The 26,829-nt window shown below is 60.4% G+C and overlaps 1 protein-coding gene across 2 annotated transcripts; it reads left to right on the top strand.

The window, feature by feature from the left end:
* Window positions 1–248: 248 nt before the first annotated feature.
* Window positions 249–26,348, top strand: NR5A1 (nuclear receptor subfamily 5 group A member 1). 2 transcript variants are annotated; one of them, XM_003264119.4, is made up of 7 exons: window positions 249–527; window positions 4,340–4,456; window positions 4,530–4,671; window positions 7,003–7,628; window positions 14,440–14,559; window positions 16,361–16,508; window positions 24,572–26,348. In XM_003264119.4, the coding sequence occupies exons 2-7, from the start codon at window positions 4,355–4,357 to the stop codon at window positions 24,817–24,819; spliced, it is 1,386 nt and encodes a 461-aa protein (XP_003264167.1). In that variant the 5' UTR covers window positions 249–527; window positions 4,340–4,354; the 3' UTR covers window positions 24,820–26,348. The 2 variants fall into 2 exon arrangements, with proteins under 2 accessions (XP_003264167.1, XP_030672335.1); XM_030816475.1 differs by lacking the exon at window positions 249–527 and adding an exon at window positions 3,009–3,094.
* Window positions 26,349–26,829: the final 481 nt, after the last annotated feature.

Raw genomic sequence — 26,829 nt, 5'->3', positions numbered from 1 at the left:
AGAGAGGAGCAGGCGGCAGGGCGGGTGGGGGAGCAGCCCATAAATCAAGCCCCACTCCCACCCAGTCTCTAACAAGCGGGGCTGCCTACCCGCCTCTGTGGGGTCCCTGCCTCTGGGCTCCCACAGCAGGCCTGGAACAGCCAGCTGGCCAAGGCCTCCGCAGTGCCTTGGCCTCCGCCCCCACCCTCGGCCCCCAGATAGATAGGGGTATTTTTTTTCTTTTAGGAGAAGAAGAAAAAAATAGACGTAAATGAAGAGAAACACCAACAAAGAAGGCGAGAGGCCTGCAGAGTCACGTGGGGGCAGAGACCAATTGGGCCTCCGGTGGCCCCCCCCACCAGGGCGGGGAGGAGGAGGAGGACGGACGGACAGGGCCAGCCTGCCGTCCGGCTGCCGCCCGCCGTGGTGTGAGGGGGTTTCTGCGCACCCACAGTCGCCACCGTCCCACCTGGGCTGCCGGAGCCTCCCCCTGGACCCCTGGTGCCCACTGCCACCCTCATTCGGCGTGAGAGCGCTGCTTCCGCTCCGTAAGTGAGGGCCTTGGCCCAGGCCTCTAATGGCCAGCCTCCCTCTGCAGTGCCTCCCTGCAGCCTGGGCCGGCCACTGCCTGCTCCGTTTAGTGACTGGTGTCCCCTGCTCTGGGCACGGAAGGTGCCAGGGGTCTCCCAGACTCACCCTCCCACCATGCTACCCCCTCTTCTTCCCTGGGCTGCCGATGGGAGGAGCCAGGCCTGTGACCACAAGCCCCATGGAGGTCCGCTGGTGTCCCGCTGTCGCTGGCCAGGCATCCACCAGGCTGTGCGGGTCTGAGCCTAGAGGTCTGTGAGTGTGTCCGGAGGGCTCTGGGCCTGTCTTGGGGCTCTGTCCCCCGCCTGAGTTTCTGTGTTGTCTTCTGTGGCTTTCTCTGAGTCTTGCTGTGTATCCATGTGTCTGTCTCCGGCGTCCATCTGTCAGCCTGGGTTCTGCGGCCGGGCCAGGTCTAGGTTTGCCTCCCTGGGTGGGTGGATGAGGGGCTGGAACTCCCCAGGCGGTGGGCTGGAACCTGGAACCTGTGGGGGTGGGTGCCTCAGAGCCTGGAGTGCGGAGGAGCCATGGGCTTCCAGCCGGTGAGAGTAGAAACCCTGGGGGAGAGGGGGTTGGAGATAGAGGGAGAAGGGCCTGAGCCCAGCCCCCACCCAACCTGGGCGGCTGGGGCCTGTGTGTCCAGCTCTAGGCTTCCAGGAGACCTCGGGTGGGCTCTACCTTAGAACAGCCGACTGGGGCACCCCAGCCCATCATCCACCAACCCCCTTCGCTCCTGCAGTCACTGTCTGAGGGCTCCACTGTGGTGGGGAGCTGTTCAGAGGCAGCAGTGACCCCCACCTCCAGCTCTGGCAGATGCTCTTGTTTCTCAGGGGTTTGGGGGTGCAGGGGTACGATTAACAGGGTCTCTGGCTCTTTCCTCCCTCCTCATCCAAGATTCTTGCATGGAAACCGCAGTACCCCATCTGTAAAGCCAACAACATTTTCCACTTTATGCTAGGAGAAACTGAGGCTCTCATTTCAGAGAGGCGAAGTGACTTGCCCGAGCTTGCACAGCTAGTCTGCGGGTTCTGCTCCTTCTGTGGGGTGAGCCAGCTGAGTGCGGTCTGCGCGGGGGTCTCCGGCCACAGCTTGCAGGCCCCAGGCCCAGCTCCGACCGAAGCCCGAGGCCTCCAGGCGGGCGGGAGCCCAGATGGAGCCTTTTGGTGGGTTGCGCCGCTGTCAATGCAAAATTGCGTTATTTTCCTGCTTGAAGATCGCAGTTTTTTGGCCTCGTGGTCCCCAAACTCTCTCCGACCCCAGGTGCCAGCGGGGGCGGAGGCGGGATGCGAGCAGGCCCCTTCCTTTCGGGTCAGTTTCTCCAACTGAAAAACAGTGGCCCCGCGGATGGTCCCTAGCCCAGAGCAACTGCTCGGCCCGTAGGCCCGGGAACCCCTTTGTCCCCAGGGCCGCCCAGCGCTTTCTTCCTCGCCCCACCCCCCGTGAGAGCTCTGAGGGGAGCAGCGGGGCCCTGCCTCCGGGCTCCTCTCCCAGCTCCTGCACCCGTAGAGTCTTCGGGTCCTCCCTAGGCCTCGGACATTCGTAAAATGGGATTTCCACGATTCCAATTTCCAGCTCAGCGAACTGAGGCTGGCGAGCAGAAGGAGTTCGCCCCAGATCTCCCCAGCGGGGCGCCACTGAGCGCTTCCGCCAGGCCACGCGCGTGCTTTGCCCCTACTGCTTGGGTTCATCCTCACGACCCACCCTTATCGAGGAAGAGCGGTCATCTACCCACTTCACAGATGCAGCAACTGAAGACCCGAGACGGGGAGAAAGCTGCTGCAGGCTCAAGTGAGGAGACATGGTGGGGCCCATGGGAGAATCTGGCTTCCACCCATGAATCCGAGCCTCGGCCACGGTCGCCACTTGCCCTTACCCACTTCCACGCTGCAGTGCGACCAGCCACCCGCGTGGCATTCGCCACGACCCAGCTGGGTTCACAGACAGGAGCTGCCTCCTCCCACTGCAGGCGGGTGACCCAAGGCCCCCAGAGCCCTATACCTGCCCAGATCGCGGGGCACTCGGGCTCCGCAGCTCTCTGGCCGCGCTTGGGGTCCGGGGAGCCGGGCTGCGGCTGGGGGGCCGGGAGGATGAGGGCGAATACTCGAGCCGGACTGCGGAGAGGGTGCCGGCGCGGGCCGGGCTGGCGGGGAGGACACGACCGGGCCTCCGCCCCCGGATACCGCACGCGCCGATATAGAGGGGCCGGCCCCTGGCCCTGGCGCGGCGGGTTGGCGCAGGGCGCGGTGGCAGTGGAGGGGCCCGGGTCCCAGGTGCGCCTCGGAGCGGCCCCGGCGGCGGTGGGGGGGAAACGGGGAGGCAGGCGGGGGGGCGGGGAGGCGGGAGGGGGGAGCCGAGGCCCCCGCGCCGCCAGCCCCGAGCCCCCGCCTCCCCGCCCCCGGCCCGAGCGGCCGTCATCGCGGGCGGGCGGCGCTGCGACCGGGTGCGGCTCCTCGCCGGCGGCGGCGGCGCGGCCGAGAGGTGGGGGCTCCGCGCGGGCGGGACGCGGGGTGCTGCTCGCAGGAGCGACCAGGTGGGCGCCGGACCCGCCGCAGCCGCCGTCGCGCCCCCTCTCGCGTCCCGGGCCCTGGCTCCTCGCGCTTCCCTCCTTGGGACTTCGCCTCTCCGCCCGAGGTCGCTCCCTCGCCTCTGGCTCGGCTTCCCGGAGCCCGCCGACCCCCGCCCGAGGTCTCCCCGCCCGACGTACCGGTGGCAGCGGCGGCTCGGGCTGCGCCTCCCGTTGCCGTCGCTGCCGCGGCTTTGTCTCCCCCGGCGAGGGGGCCCCGGCGGCTCTGCGTTTTCGGGCTCCCGGTCCCGGCGCCGTCGTTTTCCGCCTCCTGCGGCCCGGGCCCCCGTCCGCGTCCGACCCCGCGGGGCCTCGCCTTGGCGCTTGGGCTCCTGCCCCGCGGGTTTCCGCGCGTCCCCTGTCCCCGACCCTCGGGCTGGGCGCCTCCGCCTCCAGGTTTTCTCTCCGTGTTTCTGTAGCTCCCCGGCCTCGTCTCTCCTGGCCTCTCGTCTCGGCGTCTCTGTCTCTCGTCTATCGTTGTGTCTCTGGCTCTGCGTCAGTCTCTCTTGGGTTTTCTCTTCGGACCTCCGCTGTCTCTCCGAGTTTCTGATCCAATCCCCCACCCCTCGTTTCTCTCTCTCTCTCTCTCTCTCTCTCTGTCTCCCTGTCTCTCTACATCCCTCCCTGTGTCTCGCCCCCGCCGGGTTCTCTCTAGCTGGGCGTCTCTGTGTCTGTGTCTCTGGCACTCTCGGACTGACCTCGTGTCTGCGCCCCGCGGCGTCGGTCGTTGTCTCTCTCCAGGGTTTCTTCCCATCTCTGTCTCCCCCGGACTCTGTCTGTGCCTCCTTCGTCTCTGTCGGGTTCCCAGAACACCCGGGCCGGGCGCCCCAGCGCTCCTGGGTCCCCTGGCGTCTTCCCCGCGGCTGAGCCCATCTCCTTTTCTCAGAATCGGGGTTTTGTTCTCAGACAAACGAATCCCAATCGAAGCGCATCGAATCCGAGGGACCCAGATCGAGCGCGACGGGGTCCGCGCTGGAGGAGTCCCCCGGGCGGGGCGGGAGCGCGGGGCCTGGCGGGGGAAGGCCGGGCGCGGGGACTGCACCGGGCCCACCCTGGCACGCTGCGCGGGGCGCTCGGTGGGTGCCGGCGGCGGCGCCTGGGCACAGCGAGGGGATTACGCGACGGGCCGGCGACAGCGGCTGGGGCAGCGGCCGCGGGGACCCCAGGCTGCCGGTCTCCGCCGGCCCGCCCTGACCTGCTGTCGCTCCGCAGGCGGACGCCGCGGGCATGGACTATTCCTACGACGAGGACCTGGACGAGCTGTGTCCCGTGTGCGGGGACAAGGTGTCCGGCTACCACTACGGACTGCTCACGTGTGAGAGCTGCAAGGTGAGCGGCGAGCGCGCGGCAGGGGTGAGGCAGACGGGCGCGGCGGGGCCCCGCTGACTCTCAGCTCCCGCAGGGCTTCTTCAAGCGCACGGTGCAGAACAACAAGCACTACACGTGCACCGAGAGCCAGAGCTGCAAGATCGACAAGACGCAGCGCAAGCGCTGTCCCTTCTGCCGCTTCCAGAAGTGCCTGACGGTGGGGATGCGCCTGGAAGGTGCGCGCCGCGCGGGCCTCGACCCCTGACCCCCGACAGCCTGAGGGGGTAGGGGGTGGGGGTGGGAGAGGGGCTGAGGGGATAGCACCATTGGCCTTCGCGAAGGCCCCTCGTGCGACATTAGGGCCCAGTCGCTGCAAGGGAACAGGGCGCTGGTGCTGGGTGGGCCTCGGGCGGGGAAGGGACACTGGCAAGGCCAGCCTGGGTTGGGCTGAGAAGTATCCAAAAGTGAACCCTATGGTGATGACTCTTGCCCCAGCCCCTGCCAGGGCCCCAGCACAGGGTCGGCAGAGCTCCTCCCTCTGTGAGGAGGTCCCCATCCCCCTCAAAATACCCAACCCCAGCCGGCAGAGGCCAAGTCCCAGTGCCGGCACTGTCAGTCAGGCTGGGTGACGTTGGGCAAAATCCTTAACCTCTCTAAACTGCAGATTCCCCATCTGAAACATGGGCTTGGCGGGATGGAGCGGCTCATGCCTGTAATTCCAGCATTTGGGAGGCTGAGGCAAGAGGATCACTTGAGCCCAGAAGTTTAAGACCAGCCTGGGCAACATGGAGAAACCTATAAAATATAAAAAAGTAGCTGGGCGTGGTGGCATGTGCCTGCAGTCCTAGCTCTCAGGAGGCTGAGGCGGGGGGATCACTTGAGCCTGGAAAGTCGAGGCTGCAGTGAGCTATGATCACACCACTGCACTCCAGCCTGGGCGAGAAGGAAACCCTGTCTCAAAATATAAGTACATAAAAATAAAAAAGAAAGAAAAGGAAAGGCACAAAGAGAAAGAAAGAAAAGAAAAATGGGCTTAACAGCAGTGCCTTCCTCCAGTGAGTGAGTGTGGGGATCGGTGTAGGAAAGCTGAAGGTGCCTGGGCATTCATTGCTGCAGGTTAGCTGTCAGGCCGATCACGCTTTCCATTAGGATCTGCCCACCACCACTGCCCAGCCCCCGCACATTCAGCTGCCCATCTGCTTGTCTGTCCGTCCATCTGAAGGACTCTGGTTTATTCGTTCAGCCAGTGAGATTCCTTCCCGTCATGTTCTTAGCCAGGCCCTGAGGGGGCCGGGCAGTGGGGGACAATTGAATTGCCCCTAAGGAACCCAGGCCCCTCTTTGCCTCCCTACCCTCAACCCCAGCTCTCAGCCCAGAGAGGAGGGGGTAAGTTTTGGCAGGAAAGATTTGAGCTTCTGGAGGTGGCCCGTCACTGGACTGTGTGCTGAACAGGCAGTGGTTGATTAAGGTCTTGGAACAGTGTACAGAGCCCCAGGTGGCTCTGAGAGTGACGGACCACATGCCCTGCCACCTGGAGAAAGGACTCCTGGATGGGAGGGGGACATCCTGTCCTGTCCCCAGAGCCCATGCCCCTAGCACCAGGTCCCAAGGGGCCAGATAGCTGGCTGTTGTGGGCAGCAGAAGCTCCCGTGCAGCCTGCGAATGGCACAGCGCTGCTCACCCCAGGGGGCAGGAAGATTGGCCAGGCGGCCCCCCAGCCATCATCCCTGCTGAGCACCACCCCCTCTCTCCTGCTCTTTCCCCTCGCCCAGATCCCAGGGTGGGGCCCTGTCTGAGCAGGGGCGGGGGGCACACTCCAGCTGCAGAGATGCACCTATTGGGTCTGGCCAGGTGGAGGAGCTTCTAGTCAGCAAGAGAGGTCCCCTCCCGCAGCATAGAGCCTTGACCAGCTCTAAACTTGGCTTCACATTCACAGCCAGTGAAGGATACTTGAGTCATTTTGAAGCAGGAGCTCAACAGTCAGGCAGTCAGTCAAAAACAGCTGGACCCTGGGGCCAGCGGTGAACAAGGCTGACTAGGGTCCCCTTCTGGTCACCATCTTCCTGCCAGGCCTTGCGCTGGGCACCTGAGCCCAGAGCTTAGCCTGCAGGAGCACATGGCATAATCCACTCAGCATGCTAAGGGTGGGCAAGGACAGGGCACCTGGGGCAAGGAGAGTAGAGTCCGTTTGGATATATCCAGGAGTGCTTCCTGGAAGTAGTGACATTGAGGCTGGGTGTTCAGCAAGCAAAAGAGAAAAAAAAAAGTTTGAGTCAGAAGGAAAATGAAAGGCAGGGTGGAGGAGGAAGGAGATGTGTCAAACAGAGGAGTGGAGGTGAGTTAGGTGGAGTGGAAGGAGAGGGGTCTTAGCAGGGATTGCCTGAAAAACTGAGCAGGGCCTTGAATGCCAGGCAAAGGAGACTGACTTCCCCTGTGGTCAGTGGGAGCCATGAAAGGCTGTTGAGCAGGGGAGAGAGCGGTCAGATTTGTTTGGAAAGGATCTGTGGCGGGGCAGCATGGAAGGGGGCTTAGAAAGGGTGAGTCTGACCCTCTGCCCCTGCCCACAGCCGTGCGCGCTGACCGTATGAGGGGTGGCCGGAACAAGTTTGGGCCGATGTACAAGCGGGACCGGGCCCTGAAACAGCAGAAGAAGGCACAGATTCGGGCCAATGGCTTCAAGCTGGAGACAGGGCCCCCCATGGGGGTGCCCCCACCGCCCCCTCCCGCACCGGACTATGTGCTGCCTCCCAGCCTGCATGCGCCTGAGCCCAAGGGCCTGGCCGCCGGTCCACCTGCTGGGCCACTGGGCGACTTTGGGGCCCCAGCACTGCCCATGGCCGTGCCCGGTGCCCACGGGCCACTGGCTGGCTACCTCTACCCTGCCTTTCCTGGCCGTGCCATCAAGTCTGAGTACCCGGAGCCTTACGCCAGCCCCCCACAGCCTGGGCTGCCGTACGGCTACCCAGAGCCCTTCTCTGGAGGGCCCAACGTGCCTGAGCTTATCCTGCAGCTGCTGCAGCTGGAGCCGGATGAGGACCAGGTACGGGCCCGCATCTTGGGCTGCCTGCAGGAGCCCACCAAAAGCCGCCCCGACCAGCCGGCAGCCTTCGGCCTCCTGTGCAGAATGGCCGACCAGACCTTCATCTCCATCGTGGATTGGGCACGCAGGTGCATGGTCTTCAAGGAGCTAGAGGTGAGTCTCTCTTCCCGCTTGGCCGGCCCTGCATCATGGTCCTCCCAGCTGCCCAAGCCTTAGCCCGACTGTCCTTTGGATAGGGCCATCCTGCCTACTGGCTTCAGGCAGTACCTGGGGACCTGGAGGCCACCCTGGGGACATTAAGGAGCATTTCCACTCCATCACAGCCTCCTGGGTCCCCGCTTCCTCCCTCTCCTTCTCTCCTCCTTGAGCCTCTCGCAACCACTGCTGCTTTGATCTCTGCCCCTGTCTCTTCCTACTGTCTCTCTCCCTTGCATGTTGTCTCTCTGCTTCTTGGTGTCTCTGCAACCCCTTCAGTCTCTGGGGCTCCCTGTTCTGGGGCTCTCTCAGTACGCATTTCCCTCGTTCTCTGAGACCCTGGGCTCCCTCAAAGGACTAGCTGAGTCCTTGGGAGACTGTCTTGCCTCCCCAGGCTTCAGCCCAGTGTTGGGAAGGGGGTCCGGCCCATCCTGTCCTCCCATTCAGGGAGGCTGCCAATCCTTGCCAGCCTCCAGTGTCACACACAGATGGGGGCTCTTAGTGTTTTAGAGTTTGGGGCATTTGTGGGCCGCTCTCCTTCCCAGCTGAGGTGAAAGATCCTCCCGCCTCTGCAAACCTTGTGTAAGCTGGATGGTCGTGTGTGTGTGTGTGTGTGTGGGTGTTCAGGAAGCTAGACAGGTAGGCAGGTGGGGGATTCCAGGGTCTGTCACTGATCTTCCCGGGCGAGGCAGCCTTCCTCTATGGCATGGCCTTCTTTCCCCCTGGGTTGAGGTACCTGAAGCTACAGTAATCAGGAAAGCAGCAGGAGAAACTGAGACATAGGAAAGAACTTCCCAGTCTTCCTGCCTAGTGGCTTGAAGAGCCTGAGGCCCCAGAACTGCCCCTCCAGTGCCCTGGCTCTCTGAGACCTCCCCAGAGGCCCCTCCAGCTGACCAAGGCCTGCCCCTCCCTGGCCTGGGTTCAGGCACTCTTTCACCCAGGGCTATTGGTGTTTAGCTTTCCCAGGCTGCCCCCCTGGCTGTTCTGGGGCTGGGTGTAAACAGCAGGGCCCATTGCCCCCCCTGCTGGGGCCACTGCAGCCTTGAGCAGCATTGTCAGTGCTGACGCCACTCAGGCCTGGGCTTCCTCCAGGGGCATGAGGCCGGATGGGCTGGGGGCACTGCCTGCCCTGGCTGGTAGGTGGGGGTGGGTGCTCCAAGCCCTAGGGGCATCGTGGGACTGGGGCCTGGGCCATCTGGGAGTCAAGGATTGATGGTGGTGGCTACTGCTTCCACTGTGGACGGCCTGTCATGGCTGAGGCCTGGGGATGTACCATGTCTCTGTCATGGGGTGGGTTTCTCACCCCAGCCCCTTCTCACCACTGCCCGCCTCTCTGGTCCGACCTAATGGATGAGGCAAAAGGCAGGGTCTTGAACACTCCTACCTGCCTTCTGCTCATGGCTGGAGGCCCTGGTGGGGATGAGGACCCCAAGTACCTTGGGTTGGTTGCTAGCTTCCCTCCAGACTTCCCATGCACCCCCTGTGCAGAGGGGAGGAGGAGCAGGGCATTCCCGGCCTTCCAGACCCCTGGATTGAGGGGCAGGGCACTTCCTCTGGCCGCCTTCCTAGTCTCCCGGGGATTTTCACGCAGGATGGGAAGGGCTTTTGTCCCAGCTTTGCTGAGTGTTTTTTCCTGCTTCTGGCTTCTCCGTGGTCCAAACCTTCCTGCTTCCCCTTCCCAAAGTCTTTGAATTGAGCCCGGGATTATGAGCAGTGGTCACCAGCTTCTGTAAAGGGGCCTTGCAGATAAGTACCAGCCCAGCCTTAGAGCGCCTCTCGTCAGCCATGTGGAAGTTCTTTTCCACTGGCCCAGTGGACCCTGGGCTGGTGTCTCTTTGCAAAGTCCAGAGGTGAGGAGACAGAAAAGTGGGAGGGGTGTGTGTGACTCTGGCGTCTCTTCTGGCTGATCATTCATTTCCCCACCTCCAGACAGGACACATCTTAGCAGACAGAAGAGGGGGCTCTCTGGCTCTGAGAGTGGAGCAGCCCTTGGGCTGGACACTGGGGACATTAAAATCATCTGGACCCAGGAAGCTGCCAGCCTGGAGGAGAAGTCAGACATGCACTTAGATAATGCTAGTGCGAGGTGCCCAGGGCTCTGAGAGCCATCGAAGGGGCAGAGGGGACCTCGGGGGGAGAGCAAACAGCTCTAACTAAGGAAGTCAGAGAACAATTCTGTGCCTTTCTAGAAAGTAGAGAAGGTTCAGGGAATTCCAGGCAGTGGGCACAGCAGAGGAGAAGGTCCCAAAATGTGAAGAGGCATCATGTTCCGGGAGTTCCGATGGGCCTGTGACGCAGGGCTGGAGAGGTTGGCAGGGCCAGAGCAGAGCCTGGACTGGGAGTGGGTCCTTGGGCAGTGGGTGATGGATGGCCTGCCAGGGCTGGCTGGGGCTCCAGGTTCTGGGTCGGGGAGGGGCTCCCCTGACAGAGCTTGGGCTCTGAGCAGAGGCCCACTCAGCCCTCTGATGCTGATGACATCTTGCTGCTCGGGAGGAGTCCTGGAGTCTCAGCTGAGCTCTCAGGGGTGCCAGGGGACCAGCTGTGTCCGATGCTGGGCTCCAAATGCCCTCTTGGGGTCTTCCTCCCCCATCTGCTTTCCCAGCTGGGATGGGGGTCCCTCCGTCTCCATTTTTCCATCTCACACCAATCCCAGCATGTTAGATTCGATAGTAGCACAGAAGTGAATATCAAAGACTAGAATCAGAGAGGTCTGTTGTCAAGTTCCAGCTCTGTCGCTTACATGCTGCATGATTTTGGGCAAGTGACTTCACTCCTCGGGCCTCAGTTTCCTCGTCTTGAAAATGGGAGGAGTTGAAATAATGTCCACCCCATTGGGTTGTTGTAAAGGGTCAGTGAGCCAGGACAGGGGAACTGAGCACGGGCAGTTTAGGAAGTGGGGTCGCAGCGCCCTTCCTCTCTTCCCCTTAGCCACACTGTTTAATCGACGCCTGCAGGCTTATGCAGGCCTTGGCGGGGAGGCAGCAGGGAGAGACGCATTGGACCCAAGCTCCTCTGAGCACACGATTGTTCTGGGACCGTCTGAGGGCCACTTTGTCCTGCGCTTATAAAGCAACTTTTTCCCTGCAAGGTGGCAGAAACTCACCTGTACCTGCTGCTTGGTGGGCAGCAGTGCCCAGGGCCCAGGCAGTCAGCCTCTCTGGTCACTTACTGCGAAGGACAGGCTGGGAAGATGCAAGGGAGGACCCAGGGGGACGGCGGGGGCCACGAGTGCCCAGTGACCCATCTTGACATCCGTTCACCCTCAACATCCAGCTCCGAGGCCCTGACAGCAGATTTAACTGCCCAGATAGACGGTTTCATTTAAGCGGCAGTAACTGTCAGTCCTGGGCTGACAAATGACACCTCACTGACCACTCGGCCAGCAGAGTGCGGCAGCCAGCCCGTGGTGTGTCAGCCACCAGAGAATTACACAGCCCACCGGCCTTCACAGCCAGACCGATCAGACCCCAGGGGGCTCCAGAGGGGCCCTGCTGGGAGGGAGGTCAGCTTGGCACCCATAAATACCGGGTCTCCGAGGCAGCCTGCAGAGCGTCAAAGCTCCAGGAGGATTTGTGGCGGTCCGGCGGGAGGGGTGGATGGCTGATGGGCCCAGCAGACAGGCCAGGCTGGTAGGAGACCCCAGGGCTGGGGCTGCAAATGTCATTGTTCCCAGGGCGGCAAGGAGGCCTGAGGGTAGAGGAGCCTTTAGCTTAGGGAGAAAACTTCGGAAAGTGAAAACCAACCCTTTCTGGTTAAAGGAACGTCTTAGCCACCTGCTTTCTCATGCAGAGGGGCTGGCAGCTATGGCCCTGTGGTTTTCTTTTAAATAAAAAGAGGTTGTGTGTGTGTGTGTGTGTGTGCACGCGCGCGCACACACGTGCGTTGTCATCTGTGTGGGGAGTGTTTTGGAGTTTGGTGTTTTTATGCATCCATCTGTCCACCCAAGGAAAGCAGTGAGTACAAGACCTGCTTGGCCAAGGAGCAGGTGGGATCCCGGCCGGGCAGCATCCACAGAAGAACCAACAGCAGGTCCACCGATTCCCACACATCCCAATGTGTGTTCTTACGTTTTAACCAAAAAAGAGAGAAATTATATTTCCTGCTTCACGGAACAGGAAATTAGGGTGGAGAATGCATGGCTGGATGGGGACTCGAATGCAGGGCACGGGGCACCAAAGCCTCAGCGACCATATTGCGGCTCTCTGCCCCTGGCACCCCTATCAGCCTCACCGGGCAGGGCTGCCCCATCCAGGGTCTAAGGTCTGGGTACAGAGCCTGCTCCCAGGGCTGGGCCAGCCGGGTCACCGTGACCCATCTGCTTTTGGCCTGAAGCCTTATCTCCTCATTCTACCCCTTATCGCTCCTCCGCCACCTCCCCACCCCCTTGTGCCTTCGTTCTGGGTGCGAGGGTGTCTGCTCCTGTGGGCCTGCGAGGGGCGGGGGGACAAGCCTGGCCCTGCACCACCACCTGGGTGCCTACGGTGGGCCTGAGTTTTTCTTGCTGCCAGTGTGACCCCTGGGCAGGCCCCTCCTACCCAGGTCTCAGGAGGTTCCCAGGTCCCCAGAAGTCTGGCCGGTAGGAACCTCTGGGCAGAGCCCAGCTGCCTGAAGCCTGAGCATTACCTCCAGCAAGCCTCTGTTTCCTATCTGTAATGTGGGCAGAATGTCGGCAGGGCAGGGGTGAGATGTCCTGTGCCGCACTGGGCGCCGTGCCTGGTAATAGGTGCTCTCTGAGCTTTGGCTCCCTCCTGGAAACCGCGGCTCCGTGGGGGCTGGCACTTCCGAGGAGAGATACCGAGAGATGGCCGAGTCAGCCCCTGCCCAGGCCTCAGTCTCTCCTGGACCCTCCCAGTCAGGGCTGAGCCTGGGGGCCCACAGCTGATGGTAGGGGCTCTGGGAAGAAAGCTTTGCTGGGAGCTGGAGGGAGCTCTGGACCCAGAGGTGAGGTGTGGATGGAAGGAATGGACACAGACCTCCCTCTTTTCCACCATGTGGGCCCGGAGGCCTGTCTGTGTGCAGTTCCTGACTTTTCCCTCTCCTTTTCTCCCCTTCTGTCTGCCTGAGGACACAGGCCCCAGGGACGCCCCAGGGGAGAAGGGGAACAGAGATGGGGGTGCTTCTATCTCCTATGAGACAGAGCTGTTCATTAGGCTTGGCCCAGTTCCCCTCTGACTGGGGGCCGCCCCTAGGTGGGGAGTGGCCCCTCTGAGCCCCTGGCCCCCGGTGGGGAGTGGTGTCTCTGAGTCTCTGGCCCCAGGTGGGGAGTGGCCCCTCTGCTCTCTGTGCTTGTCTTGGGGAGCACCTTGCCGGTCATCAGCCACTCTGACCCCTGCTCTGGGGCCCAGAGAAGAGCTGAACACCAGTTCTGCCTCCCCAGACCTCACAGGTATTGGCGAAGACAGAGGCATTTAACTGATGCCATGAGATGTTGCAGATTCTGCATCCAGAGGGTGGGGAGGGCCTCGAGGAAGGAGAGGGATCAGGTAGGGGATCTGTAGAGGAGGCAAGGAGCCTGTGAGAGACCAGGAACTCCTGGATGGCAAGGAGGGTGAGTGACAGGTCCTCTTCCACACCTAGTGGTTAAGAGCGCAGATCTGGAACTAGACAGAGCTGTGTGGCCTCTGTTCAATTTCTTCTCTCTGTCATGCTGGTGGCGACTGTACGAACCTCGCAGGGCTGTAGGGCTGCAGTGGAATGACTGTCGGCTGTCATGGTTTGCATTCGCCACAGGGCACGGCCCAGGAAGGTGCGCCGGAAGTGTCTGTTGGGTCGATGGTGGCCAGCTGATGAGTGGCACGGGCTGAGAGGGATGGGGCTGTGTCTGCCCAGGCCCATCTGCAGTGCCCAGTGTGCTTCCGAATACCCAGAAGGGCTCGTTTTGTCACAGTGGAGATTGTGGACCGGGAATGCCAGCCGTGGCCCTGGCCTGGCCCTGCCTCTGTGTGATCCCAGGAGAGTCTCTTGCCCTTTCTGGGTGGCAGATTCCTCAGCTGAAAAATAGGGATTGGGGCCAGGGGATCCCTGGCTCTGCTTCTGAGTCCTGCAGAGTCAAAGGACACTACAAACGGGCTGGCCCTGCCCCTGCACCGAGTGTCTCTGGCCGCAGCCTGGGCATTCAGAATCAGCCCCTTGTTGCTGTTCGTTTCTGCTTCATGGGCCAGGCCACTGCCGCCCGCCTGCTCATGCCCTGGGCCTGACCGCAGGCCAGGTGGGACCTCCGTCCCCCTCCTGAGCCTAAGAGCTCTGCGTAGGCCCAGGGGGAAGCATTGGCTTCTTCCTCATGGCTCCTGTTTGAGCAGTTGGGGCTGCCAGAGGTGTGACCGACCACAGGCTTTTAAATGGGGACAATGTTAAAATTAATAATAATCTTGCCATGCCTTGGTAGGAGTCCTTTGCAGAGCACCTCCATGGACATTAGTCACGAACATGTACGGCGTACCTAACATGTACGGGACTGTCCGCTCAGTACTTTGCCCACTTTACAGATGAGAAAACTGAGGCACAGAAAGGTTACCAGGACTTACGTAAAGTCATACAAAAGACAGAGCTGGGGCCTGAAGCCTGGCCCGTTCAACCCCCAAACACCCCTTTGTTAACTGGCCAGACCGCTGTTGCACTTTGATAGCGTAGACATCCGGGTAGATGGGCACAGCGAGGTTAGCTTGCCCAGGCCGCACACCTGGCTGGGTCTCAGTGGGAGGAGAAGGGCTGGAGGAAGCTCCCTGGACCCTGGCTGGAGCCCGGCCCCCTGCGTGCCTCTTCCTTCCAGGTGGCCGACCAGATGACGCTGCTGCAGAACTGCTGGAGCGAGCTGCTGGTGTTCGACCACATCTACCGCCAGGTCCAGCACGGCAAGGAGGGCAGCATCCTGCTGGTCACCGGGCAGGAGGTGACCAGCCCCTCGGCCGCGCCCCTGGGCCCCGCCCTGGCCTCGCTGTGCACTTCCAGGATTCAGGGCCCCAGAGAGGAGGACCCAGGCCTCTCGGGGCTGGCTCTGGGCACCCTAATTATCAGCCCTTTCCCCACGTTCATGGGACACCCACTGGCCCAACCCCTCTGTGAGCAGCCCTGACCCAGGCTTGAGAGGCGCCGGCCCCTGGGAGACCTGCTCTTGGGGAGCAGCTCGGGGGTGGGGGCATGGTCAGGGGAGGCTCATGGAGGAGGAGGTGATGGTGGCCCTGGGTCTGGAAATAATACACTGGCGTTGGCTGGGGAATGAGGGATGAGGGGGGCAGTCCCCACCTCCACCGCAGGCTCAGAGAGGGTGGGAGTGTGGAGCCCCTGGGCCCTGCTGGTGACAGTGTGGGGGTGGCATGAGGTGACAGATGAGGGAGGCTGGAGGGTTGCTAGGGCTGGGTTAGCGGGCAAAACCTTGCAGGCCCTAAATCTTGAATGAATGAATGAATGAATGGGCAAAGGGCTCCAGAGAGCTCAGAGTCAGAATCTGGGCCCCGTTAGAGCAGGGAATGAGGATCTGGGGGTAGAAAGTCCAGGTGCAGCAGGGTCCCCAGAGAGCTTTAGGAGGAGGAGGGACACGGCCAGGTGGTATCAGAGGAGGCAGGCGGAGGGGCCAGCATGGGAGGTGGGGGGCCAGGGTGGGGACACGGGGACACAGCCAGGGAGGAGGACTCACTTGGAGAGATGGGCTGTAGGGAAAGAGAGGGAGGGAGGGAGGCAGAGAAGGGGGTTGATGGCCAGGGTCCAGCCTGCTGGCAGGAGCGTAACTCTCAGGTGGGGACACAGGAGGGGCCGTGGGGTCGGTGAGTGCTGTGGGGTGGGGGAGACAGACTCTGCTCCCAGCTCCAGCCCCCCCAGGCCCCTGCTCCTCATCTCCAGCTCTGGCCTCGGTGTCACAGGCCATCGGGGGCAGGAGGACGGGACGGGCAGCACTGGTCCCAAGGGGGTGTCTTTGGGGCTCCCCGTGAGTGCAGGTGCCTGCAGTCTGCATGAAGTGTGAGTGTCGGCAGGCCGGCTGAGGCTCTGTGGCTGTGGGAATGCCTGTTTGTGTGTGTGTGTGTGTGTGCGCCTGCCTGTATTTTATTGTGCAAAATCTCCACACACATCAGTGTGTGGGTGTCACTGTCTTCCCATCAACCCGTAAATGTGATCACATACATGGGTGTATGTGTTGCTGTGAGTGTGAGCGTGCAAGGGCGGGTGTGGCCGTGTGCACATGTGTGTGCCTTCACTTCATGGAGTGGGCGACCCCATGACTGTGCTCCTGTGTGTGTGTGTGTGTGTGTGTGTGTGTGGTGACTCTGAGCTGAGCTGTGATCCAGCGTGTAGGTGTGAACATGGGGGCTCTGGGAAGCCATGTGGATGCGTCTGCGTGTCCCCGCACAGGCCTGCCCTCCCCTGACCCCTCCCCTCCCAGCATGTAGAGGGGCCCCCTGAGCTGCTGGTGCTGCTGGGCCTGGTTTGTGTGTGAAGGAGGGGTGGACGCGGGCAGAACATGGGTGCCTCAGCTTAGCGGGTTGAGGAGAGCTCGGAAGGGTTGGCCCCGCAGGGTCCCCGGGGCTGTGCAGACGTCACCCGTGCCTGGCTCGGCACCAAGGCTGGGCCCTCCTGACCCCAGCCCATCTGACCTGCACCTCCAATCCATGCCCTCAGCCCTGCATCCCCCATCAGAGAGCCCCCTGCTTGGACCAACGTCCTCTGACTGTCCCCCACCCCGTGCCCTCTGCCCCCAGGTGGAGCTGACCACGGTGGCCGCCCAGGCCGGCTCGCTGCTGCACAGCCTGGTGTTGCGGGCGCAGGAGCTGGTGCTGCAGCTGCTTGCGCTGCAGCTGGACCGGCAGGAGTTTGTCTGCCTCAAGTTCATCATCCTCTTCAGCCTGGGTGAGTGCAGCTCCAGTGACAGACAGGCAGAGACAGCCAGAGGCGGGCGAGTGGGAGGGTGGGTGAGGCTGGAGAGGTAGCCCTGCTGTGGCCAGAGTGGCCACGAAGGAGCCTCAGGGGAGAAAGGACCCCTCCCTTACTCATTCAGTGAACAAAGGTCTGAGGGCCCCCGGCCAGGGCCTGGCTCTTAACTGGGGGCTGCTCCCCCTCTGGTGGCCCATGTGACTTTAGGATTTTTATTCCAGGCTCCCATCCTGGGGTCCCTGTTTTCTCTAATCCCTGGATCTAGGGGGCCCCAATTCTGACTGTAGCTCCTGGGGGCCCGGACCCCTTTGCTCAGGCACACGTGCATCCATTCATTCACTCTACAAACAGGCACCAAGAAATTGCACTGGAGAAGGCACTGGGAATACCACTGTGAGCAAAACCCCCCAAGCCCAGCCCTTGTGGTACTGACCTTCTCTAGGGGAGACAGATCATGAGCATAATACAATTAGTAAGACGTAGGTTCCTAACACGATTAGGCAGGCATAGCCAGAAAGGTTGTGACCAGTGCTAAGGAGGAAAAGAAAGCAGAGGAGAGGCAGAGAGCAGGCCTGGCCCAGCCCAGCCCGGCCACCCACCTCACTCCCCAAGCACCTGGGGGGTCTCCCTCCCGTTGCCCTCATGACCCTAACCCTCCCTGGGCCACTCCAGTCTGCACCTTCACTCCCTGGAAAGCCATCACAAATGCCCTCCCCATGCCCAGCGATGCTGAGGACATAGCTGTCCCTTGCCAATCGTGAAGAGACCTGCAGCCTGGGTGGTTAGGGCTGAGACAGACAGATGGGTGTGGCTCAGGGAACCTGGGGTGGGGAGGAGAGCTCTTTCTGGAAGGCTTCCTGGAAGAGGGGCATCTGAGCAGGGTTTTGGAGGATGAGTAGGAGTTTTCTGGGGGGATGAATTATTTTGCAGTGATGCAGATAGGATGGAATAGAGATGAGTGAGTGCTTCGTCACCTGGAGAGGGGGCAGGATTAACATATTGTCTTGGTGGCTGGCATTACAGTCACAGTCTGGGAAGGGCATGCCTGCCAGAGAGAGGGAGGAGTGGGGAGTGGGGAGTGGGGAGTGTCGCGGAGGCAGAGGGGATTAACGAAAAGCGGGAAGCCCAGTGCTTGGGCGGGATTGGTGACATCCTCCATGCCATGCGGCTGGGTGCAGTGGGCTGGGTCTCCCGACTCTGGCAGAACAGGCTGGTAACTGGAGGGCTTATCTGCAAGGCCACCTTAAGTCACCTCTCAGGACACCAGCCAGGGCTCTGCAGGGGTCAGCAGGGGACAGCCATTAGGGTGGGGGGCGAGTAGGATCTTGGGCAGCCAGTTAGGAGCTGTGGCCTGAAATCCTTACAGGAGCCTCAGGGACCCAGGCCCGGTTGGCTGCAGCTGGGGAAGCTCCCTCCTACCTCTGCCCACAGCAGCCCCTTCCCTGCAGCCTGCCAGGCTCAGCAGACTGGCACAGGATAGAGTCACAGACGTGCGTGGTGGGGGTCTGTGTGGTTGGGGCATGGAGCCTGCAGGAATTACATGAACATCTGTCTCTGTTTCCGTGCATGCGTGTGTGCTGGCATGTGCAAACGACGAACTTTCATATGCTTGTGGTTTCTTAATTGTTAGCCTGTGTGAAGAGTTTGTGTGTGACTGGGGATGGAGCGGGAGATCTGGGAACATGAGGAATTTGTGGGGAAGGGTGGTGCTTGGAGGCACCTAGAATTGGAGTGTGTGTCCACGGGAGTCCGGGTGGTTTGTTAAGATGAGAGTTCTTGACCTGGTTGCCATCACAAGGCCACTGGGAGGGCCCTAAGGAGGGGTGGGTGGTGGGTGGGCTACCAGCCAGCAGGCTTCTTTGCCAGGGCTCTGTCTGTCCTTGGGTGTCCCCTGAAGGGCAGGGACATTGTCTTGGCCCCCAGCCCCTCTTCCCACCAAAGCCCTGCGCATAGCTCTGGCGGCTGCTGGGGGTGAATCCAGGACTCCTCCTTCTCTGGGGCTTAAGGAAGACCGCAGAGCTGAGCCCTCTTCTCTTGGGTCCAAGTGTAGGCGTGCTCAAAACTGGAAGTGCCCCGCCCACATGTCATGCTGGTCATCAGCCTTTTTTTCCAGATGCAGCAGCTGAGGCCTGAGAGGTGGGAGAGGCTCCAGTGCTGGGCTGGAACAGGCTGAGTTGAGGGGAGAAGGGTGCGTGCGTGCGCACTCCTGCTGCGTGTGTGAGAGAAGCAAGGTGGCGCAGTGCTTAGGAAAGGGAACTAGATAGGGATGAGGAGTGGATTCTGAATCTGGTCTCTGGTCTCTTTCTGGCTGTGTGCCCTTGGGCAAGTCACTCCCCTCTCTGAGCTTCTATTTCCCCCATCTGTAGAGTGACCCTCCTAGTAATCCCTAACTTGTTACAAGGATTAAATAAGAGAATTCCCCAAAGTGCCCAGCGCTTGGCTGACCCCTGGGAAGTGTGTGTCGGAATCGTTTTAATCATAATCACCATTATTAAGTTAATGTGCATATGCATAAGAATGAAGTGAATGAATGAAGCAGCTCACAGTCTCCATCTTCATCATTGTGTCTGGCACAGTGCCTCATCCTTGGGCACAGGAACATGGGTCTGGCTGATGTGGGTGGGTGAGCCCTGAGCCCAGCAGGCCAGGAACCTCGTGAGGTTGGGGGTACCAGAGGAGGAACAGGAGGAGATTCCAGGACCCCAGCTGATGGCAAGCAGTGAGAGAGGGATGTGGGGGGCTGCAGAGGCCTTTGGCTGGCCAGTTCCAGGTTGGGAGAGGAACCCCATCAGTTCAGTGTGATCAGGGTTGGGTCAGAGAGGAGAAACCAGCACCACCTGGCTATCAGGGAAGGCTTCCGGGGGGTGTGGGCTCTAAGCTGGGCCTAGCAGTATGAGTAGGAGCATTCTGGGTAAAAAAAAACAAGCAGCATTAATAGCTTTCCAGACTCAAGGAATAGCTTGTGCAAAGTTCTGGGGAATCCTGAAAGTTCTGTGTGGCTGTAGGGGTGGGGAGGAGGCTGGCGAGGGGACAGGAGCTGAGCTGTGCAAAGCCTTGAATGCCGGGGCCTGGTACCTTGAACTTTCCCTTGGGAAGGATTTTAAGCAGGCAGTAACATGATGAAATTTGCATTTTATCAAGACCCTTCTAAGTGCAGCATGGGAAAAGGATGGCAGGCAGGCAGCCTGGCAGAGGCTAGAGCTGGGGCTGGGCTGCAGCAGACTCCAGGGTCTGGAGCGGAGGTCTCCTCTCCTGATCCCACCCAGACCACCAGAGCTGGGGCTCCAGGGAAACTGGGACCCGGAGAGGGACCGCCACTTGCCAGCAGACCTCCAGCTGGCGCGCAGGGCGACCCCTCGGGGGGCGGCTTCGCCCTGGGCCGGACTGCCTGGCCGCGTTAGTGCTTGTGCCCCCCCACCTGCCCCACCTCCCTGCGGCTCACTCAGCGCCTCCTTCGCGCCTGCCTCCGCATAAGGGTGCCATTTGGTGTCTAAATAGCCGTCTCGGGAGGGCGCGGAGGCAGGTAAGGAGGTTTAATTAAAATTAGTGCCTCTCTCCTGGCAATCACGGTATTTATGAAGATGGGCCCGGCTGGCATTGTTCTGCCGAGGACTTAATCGAAGCTTAATGGATTGACCTAACATTCGATTTCCTGACTTCCATTGAGGCGTCGGCAGCAGCATTCCCTTAAGCGTTTGCAATTTACCCACTGCTCCGCGCCAACAAAAGGCGGCCTGAATAGCAGCCCCACTCGAGGGGCCATTGTGCGCGGGGGCGCCTGCCTGAGTTACCGCTATTGGGACAACATTCTTTATGCCTCGCTGGAATGAAAGGATTATTCAAATATTCAATTAAACCATGAAAAGGGGGCTTTTCTGAGAACCTGGGGGCCCCCAGCTCTGCAGAGCTAGCGGGCTGCTCTCTGAGGTGGGGGCGCCATCTCCCAGCTCCCTCCCACCTCCACCTCCGCGAGTGCTGGGAGCTGAGTGGGCTTGGGGGGCGCAGGCACCTCTCCAACATGCCCATCTCCAACCTTCGGGCGCCCAGGGCCCAGAGCTGGGCATGCAGATGAGAGCCAGCTCCTGGCCACCCTCTGAGGCAGAGATGAATTTGCCCCTGTTGTGCAGATGACAGGAAACTGCAGCTCAGAGAGGGGAAGTGACTTGCCCAAGGTCACCCAGCTGGTTGTAAAGCTGGGATCTGAACCCCTGACACGTGAAGGGGGCGTCTCCAGGTTTGTTTGACCCCGCTCTCCTGTCTGCTGGAAGAACGGTGTGGTGTTCTGTGGGTTGCTGGCACCGTCACATCTGTTATCCGCTGGAATCTTCACAATGATCTCTTTAGAGACTGGGGCCCAGGGAGGCTTGGGGAAAGGGAGTGACTTGTACAAGGTCTCCAGGTGAGGAGGAAGTCAAGTCTAGAGTCCAGAGTAGCCTCTCTGGGGGAAACCTAGGACCCCAGGAGTGGGGGCTCTAGGACAGGACTCATGGATGGCATGGGACATAAAGTTATGTCCAACCCCCAGGAACATGCATCCCAGCTTGACCCAGCTCCTGGGCAGAGGGCCCCAGTCCTGCTTGCCTACCATGGCAGACTTGGGCTTTGGTGTCAGATAGACTTGGGTTTGAATCCAGGCTCTGGCACCTTGTGTGTCTTCAGGGGGCCCTGGTTCCCTGAGCCCTGGGGATGCACTGCCCTGCCTGTCTGGATGTCTGCCGAGATGAACCGAGCTGGGTGCAAAGTGCCTGGGGGGTGCCCAGGAAACTGGGTCTGGGCTTCTGGACTGTAGCTGCTGAGGCTCCGTTAGCGACTGTGCTTCCCTCCCCTGGCCCTGTGGCTGACCTCTCGGGGGCAGTCAGGGGTTTCCAGCCCGCTGAGAGCTGGGAAGCCATAGAACTGCTGGGGGTGGGGGCGTCCCTGAAACCTGTCCTCCTTCTGCACCCACCCCCGCACCCCTGCTTCAGTGTCCCTGGCACAGTGCTGCTGAGAACAGTAAATCCTGGTAAAGCCAAGGCCCTGGTCTTCCCCAGCCCGCTCCCGCCCCTGCCCCTACTGCGGCGTCCTGGCCAGTCCTCCCCAAACCAGCTGCTTCCTCCAGGACCCTTTACTGATGTGTGGCCTTGAGCTGGTCCCTGTCCCCCTCTGGACCCCCATTATGAACTGTCAGAAGAGAATGTCAGGAGACTTGCTCAGCCCGGGACAGTGGGGAGTGAAGGCAGATGGGACAGGGATGGGGCCAGCAGGAGCTCAGCTAGGTGACATGACTTACCATGACCTTTGAATATATTTGGGGCAGGCCAGGCTAGGGAGTAGGGCTGCTCCATACAGTTGGGCAGGTCATTCACTGCACAAGAGCTCCTGGGCCAGGAGGCGTTGGGGTGGATATAGGAGTATCTCTCTGGACAAGGGGGAACTTCCATGTAATTGGCATAAAGGTGCCTTCAGGGTTAATGGTGACCCTGGGGAAGTGAGGAAGAAGGTGCTCCTGGCTTGCTTTGGAAGGGAGGGTGAGGAGCCCGGGCTGGGGTGGGAGGATGGAGGCCAGGTCCTGCCGTCCACCCCCAGGCCCAGCTCGGGTTTCCCTAAATCCCACTTTGGACAACACAGGCCTCAGCAGGCGCGCTGGGGGCGGCCAGGGATCAGGGTTGCCAGGAGCGTGGCGCTCTCCTGGCGCAGCGGGTGTTAAGGGGGATTAGGGGGCCAGGGCTGCACATGCTGCCTCTGGACACCCCCGCAGCTGCAGGGCCGGGGATGATGGGGTGGAGGAGAAGTGGGTGGGTGACCATTTTCTGAGCCACTGGTCACCCTATCCCAGGCAAGGCCGGGCTAGGATTTGAGGCCTGGGGATAGATTCTGTGGGTTCCTGCTGACCCTGCGCCCCCAGGCTAAGCACCTGCTAGAAATGCGCCCAGGAGCTGAAAGAGGCCTGCAAGCTGTGACAGGAACTTGGGCGGCAAGAAACTGACCCCGGCTCTCCCCCTCCAGGGAGGAGGAAGGCTGGTCAAGTCAGGGCGGGGGCAGGGAGCATTGCACCTCAGCAGCAGCTGGGATTCGAACCCACAATCTGTCTCACTCCAAAGACATTTTACTTTCTGTCTCTTCACTGCACCTCAGGCGTGGGGGACACATCAGTTGCACTCCTCTGTTCAATCACTGGTGCACGCAGAGCCAAACCCCCTCCACCCCTCCCCAAAGGGAGCCCTTCCTTGATGTTTAATGCGGGTCGTCCTGTTTGCCCCTGTCTTCCCACAAAGCACGTCTGCTTTGTGTACAAGCTTTATTTATTTATTTAGAGACAGAGTCTTGCTCTGTTGCCCAGGCTGGAGTGCAGTGGTGCCATCTTGGCTCACAGCAACCACCACCTCCCGGGTTCACCTGATTCACCAGCCTCAGCCTCCCAAGTAGCTGGGATTACAGGCGCGCACCACCATGCCTCGGTAATTTTTTTTGTATTTTTAGTAGAGATGAGGTTTCACCATGTTGGCCAGGCTGGTCTCGAACTCCCGACCTCAAGTGATCCACCTACCTTGGCCTCCCAAACTACTAGGATGACAGGTGTGAGCCACTGTGCCCGGCCAACAAGCATTTCTAGTTTATGTACATGGCTGAGCCTTATCGATCTCATCCTGACCTCCCTTCTGTGATTTTTGTTTTCCATTCAGCCCCAGGTTTTGCCCTGCGTTGTGTGGCTCCCTGACTTCTGCCTACTGCACACAACTCCTTGGGGTGCGGCCACCACTTGGCCATCCAGGCCACCTCCTTGCCACCATGAGCAGAGATGGCCCCTGACTCATGAGCTTTGGCTTAGGATTTTTTGACTTTACGGTGGTGCAGAAGTTGAAAAACATGCATTCGGCAGAAAGCGCGCGTGGAGTACCCATGTAACCCTTCTGTTTTGCGTTTTCAGCATGGTGTTCAGTAAACCTCATGAGATGGTCAACGCTTTATTGTAAAATAGGCTTGCATCAGGTGATTTTGCCAACTGTAGGGTAATGTGGTCTGAGCACATTTAAGGTAGGCCAGGCTGTGATGTGCAGCAGGTCAGGCGTAGTAAATGCCTTCTGATTTATGATATTTTCAGCTTGCGATAGGTTAGTCAGGATGTCAGCGCATCTGCCCTCCTGCAGTGAATGTGTATGTTCCCCCATGGCCCCATGAGAGTCCTTTCTGGGGGTACTGGAGCCTCTCTGTTGGTCATATGGGACACTAAAAGAACATGCCAGCTGTCCTCTAGAACGGGGCCACTAGTCCTCCTGCATTGCAGCATGAGATGGGATACTCCCACCCACAGTGCGCCTCTGTGGGCATGGTGCTGATGGGGTGACAGTGGTGATGGTGGCAGAGTGGGGATGTGGATGGCAATGGTCATGGAGATGAGGCATCAGTGATGATAGAGACAAGATGGCTTTGATCGTGCCAGGGGGATGGTGTTGGTTATGGCAGCAATGGTTGGCCATGACGACGGTGAGAGCAGCTCCCATTGTGATGGCATTATTGTGGTGCCAGCTAACCCAACTCACCGAGCTTCTCACGTGCCAGACACTGTTCTTCAGAGCACTTTCCACACAGCAGCTCCCTAAATTCTCAGGACAGTGTTGTGAAGTTGGCACTGTCATCACGCCCATTTTACAGATGGGGAAACGAGAGGTTCAATAACTGCCCAGGGATCCTCCCCGAGGGAGGCTGGTGACGGGCTTCACGATTCTTGCTCATTGTGACCACTGTGGTGATGATGATGGCAGTGATGATGGTGACAGGTGACTGTGGTTGGGTGGTTGATGGTGGCGGTGGCCACGTTTATGAAAAACACAGGCATGTGGGTATTGGTGACAATGGTGGTGTTTGTCAACCAGGGTGACAACAATGGTGATGGCGACACGGTGCCAACGGGGAGACCATGTTGCATGGTTGATGGCAGCAATGCCCATGTCTTTGGTGGTCATAGGGAAGGTGGTATTGATGATGCTGGTGACGGTGTTGGCCCAGCCCTGATGGGCATGGATGGTGACGCGATGGTGACCAAGAGCCTCCCTTTGCAGATTTGAAATTCCTGAATAACCACATCCTGGTGAAAGACGCTCAGGAGAAGGCCAACGCCGCCCTGCTCGACTACACCCTGTGCCACTACCCGCACTGCGGGGACAAGTTCCAACAGCTGCTGCTGTGCCTGGTGGAGGTGCGGGCCCTGAGCATGCAGGCCAAGGAGTACCTGTACCACAAGCACCTGGGCAACGAGATGCCCCGCAACAACCTGCTCATTGAAATGCTGCAAGCCAAGCAGACTTGAGCCTGGGCCGGGGGCGGGGCCGGGACTGGGGGTGGGACTGGGGGCGGGGCCGGGGTGGGGCCGCAGCCACACCGCTGGCTCTGCATGATTCATTTTCTGATGCCCACCAAGGAGCTCCAGCCCCGTCCCAGAGGCCGCTGCCCCTGAGTTCTGACACTGTGTGTTTGGGAAGGTGGGTGAGGCTGGGCAGGGCCTGGCGGAGGTGGGGTGGCCACTGGCACTTGCCTGCAACTTGGAGTGCCCCAAGGAGGTGGCTGTTAACCACCCGCCCCGCCTCCGCCCTGCTCCCAGCTCTCTCTCCTGGAGTCTGAAGCCTGCAGGTCCGGGGAGGAGGTTTGGGATTCCCTGGTGGGCCTCGACGTCCCTTGGATCAGAGGTCATCCCTTCCTCCTCTCCTGGAAACAGAGACAGGGAGAAGTTGAGCAGGTATCAACTCGGGGAGGAGAGAGGGTCTCCAGTGTTCCCCCCATAGAGACCAGGAGGGAGATCCTCTGTTTTGTAAACTAAGGATAACCGAGTTCGCTAAATTGAGAGGGGCTATTGGGCCCTAGAGGACACTAGGAGACTGGTTAGGACAAAAAGACCTTCTCCCTAGCCCATCTACCCCACCTGACCTCTGCAAGAGGGGGCATTGATACATCATCCGGGAAAAAACTTTGCTCCAGGCATCACTGATTCCCTCTCCCACCCAAGGAGAATGTTTGGTACAATCGACATCCTAGCCCCACCCGGAGGTGGCCCTCCCAGGCTGGTATTTATCTGCAAGGTTGTAGTCGAGAGGTTTTTCTCCCCCCTCTTTGTTTTTAAGCTTCTAGACGCTCCTTGGAAGGTGTGCGTGATGGAGGGAAGGGGACAGATTTGAGGACTGAAGCTGGGGCTTGGGGATCACCACTAAGTACAGCCGATGGTTTCTCCCCGGACCCTCGCCTCCCAAGTACCCTTGGGGTGGTACTGGGTCATTACTTCTGAGCCCCAGCCCCAATCCAGAGAAGCGCTGTTGCCCGCCCACTAGGGCACACCCACTAGGTGAACAGCAGAACGCCTGTCGGGGGCTTCAAGTCTCTGTGGGTGGGAATGCAAGTGAACTTGGGAGGGGGCACGGGCCTGTAGATCAGGGATAGCGCTGTTGATCCCCTCTGTGGCTCCAACCCGTTGGGTCCCTTGCTGCAAACCCATGAAGCTGGCCCTCAGCTCCCTGACCCCCTGTCCTAGGTCATGAAAGACACTCTGCGGAGCACCAGGGAGAGGCCTCAGCTGCCTCCTGTCCCCGGCTGGGTGGCTGCTGTCCGTCCTGCTTTCATGTTACTGTTGCAGCTTGTGCTGAGCCTGCCTGTTTGGAGGAGACTGGGCACCCCTGCGTCCTGCCTCCTGCCTCCTGCCTCCCGCCACCCTGTCTCAGTCCCCCGGCTCTGCCCCCTGAAACATGTGCCCCTGCCAAGGCCGGAGACCCACAGCCCTGAAACGAGAAGTGCCCTTAAGGATCACCCCAGCCCCCGCAGCCCTGGAATAAATTTTGCAATTAGTTTCCAGCTACCTTTGCCTGTTTACATTCTGGGGCGAAAGCAGAACGGCCCGGGGGGATTCTGGGTGGTCTAGGGTGGGGCAGCGCTCCGACTCGGATGGAGGTGGCACCCAGACCCTCTTCGGTTCAAATCTCTGAGGAGGTAGGTAGGTGGCGGGGCCGGGTGGGGGTACACCAGGCACTGTTGGGGTTTGGGCCCCACCTCATCCCTGGGACCCTGAGGCACTGGGAGGCCCGAGGGATGCTGTGGCCTCTCTGCCTGTTGTACCCTGGCCATGCCAGCTCAGCCCCCATCTTGGGGCAGAAGGAGCAGCCATTTAAGGGGCACCTACTGTGTGCCACCGTCCTCTCACTGTCCCCGCAGCAGCCCTGTGCGGCAAGGGTTATACTCTAGGAGGGGAAGGCACTTGCCAAGGGCTTATGAGCCACAGACCTGGGAGACCAGACCCCTCAGAGCCCTGCCCTTTCCTGTCTGCCCCACCATGTCC

The sequence above is a fragment of the Nomascus leucogenys genome, chromosome 8 (assembly GCF_006542625.1).
Source record: "Nomascus leucogenys isolate Asia chromosome 8, Asia_NLE_v1, whole genome shotgun sequence".
Lineage (NCBI taxonomy): Eukaryota > Metazoa > Chordata > Mammalia > Primates > Hylobatidae > Nomascus > Nomascus leucogenys.
Note: the sequence above shows the minus strand (reverse complement) of the source record. Positions and strands in the feature narration are given on the sequence as shown.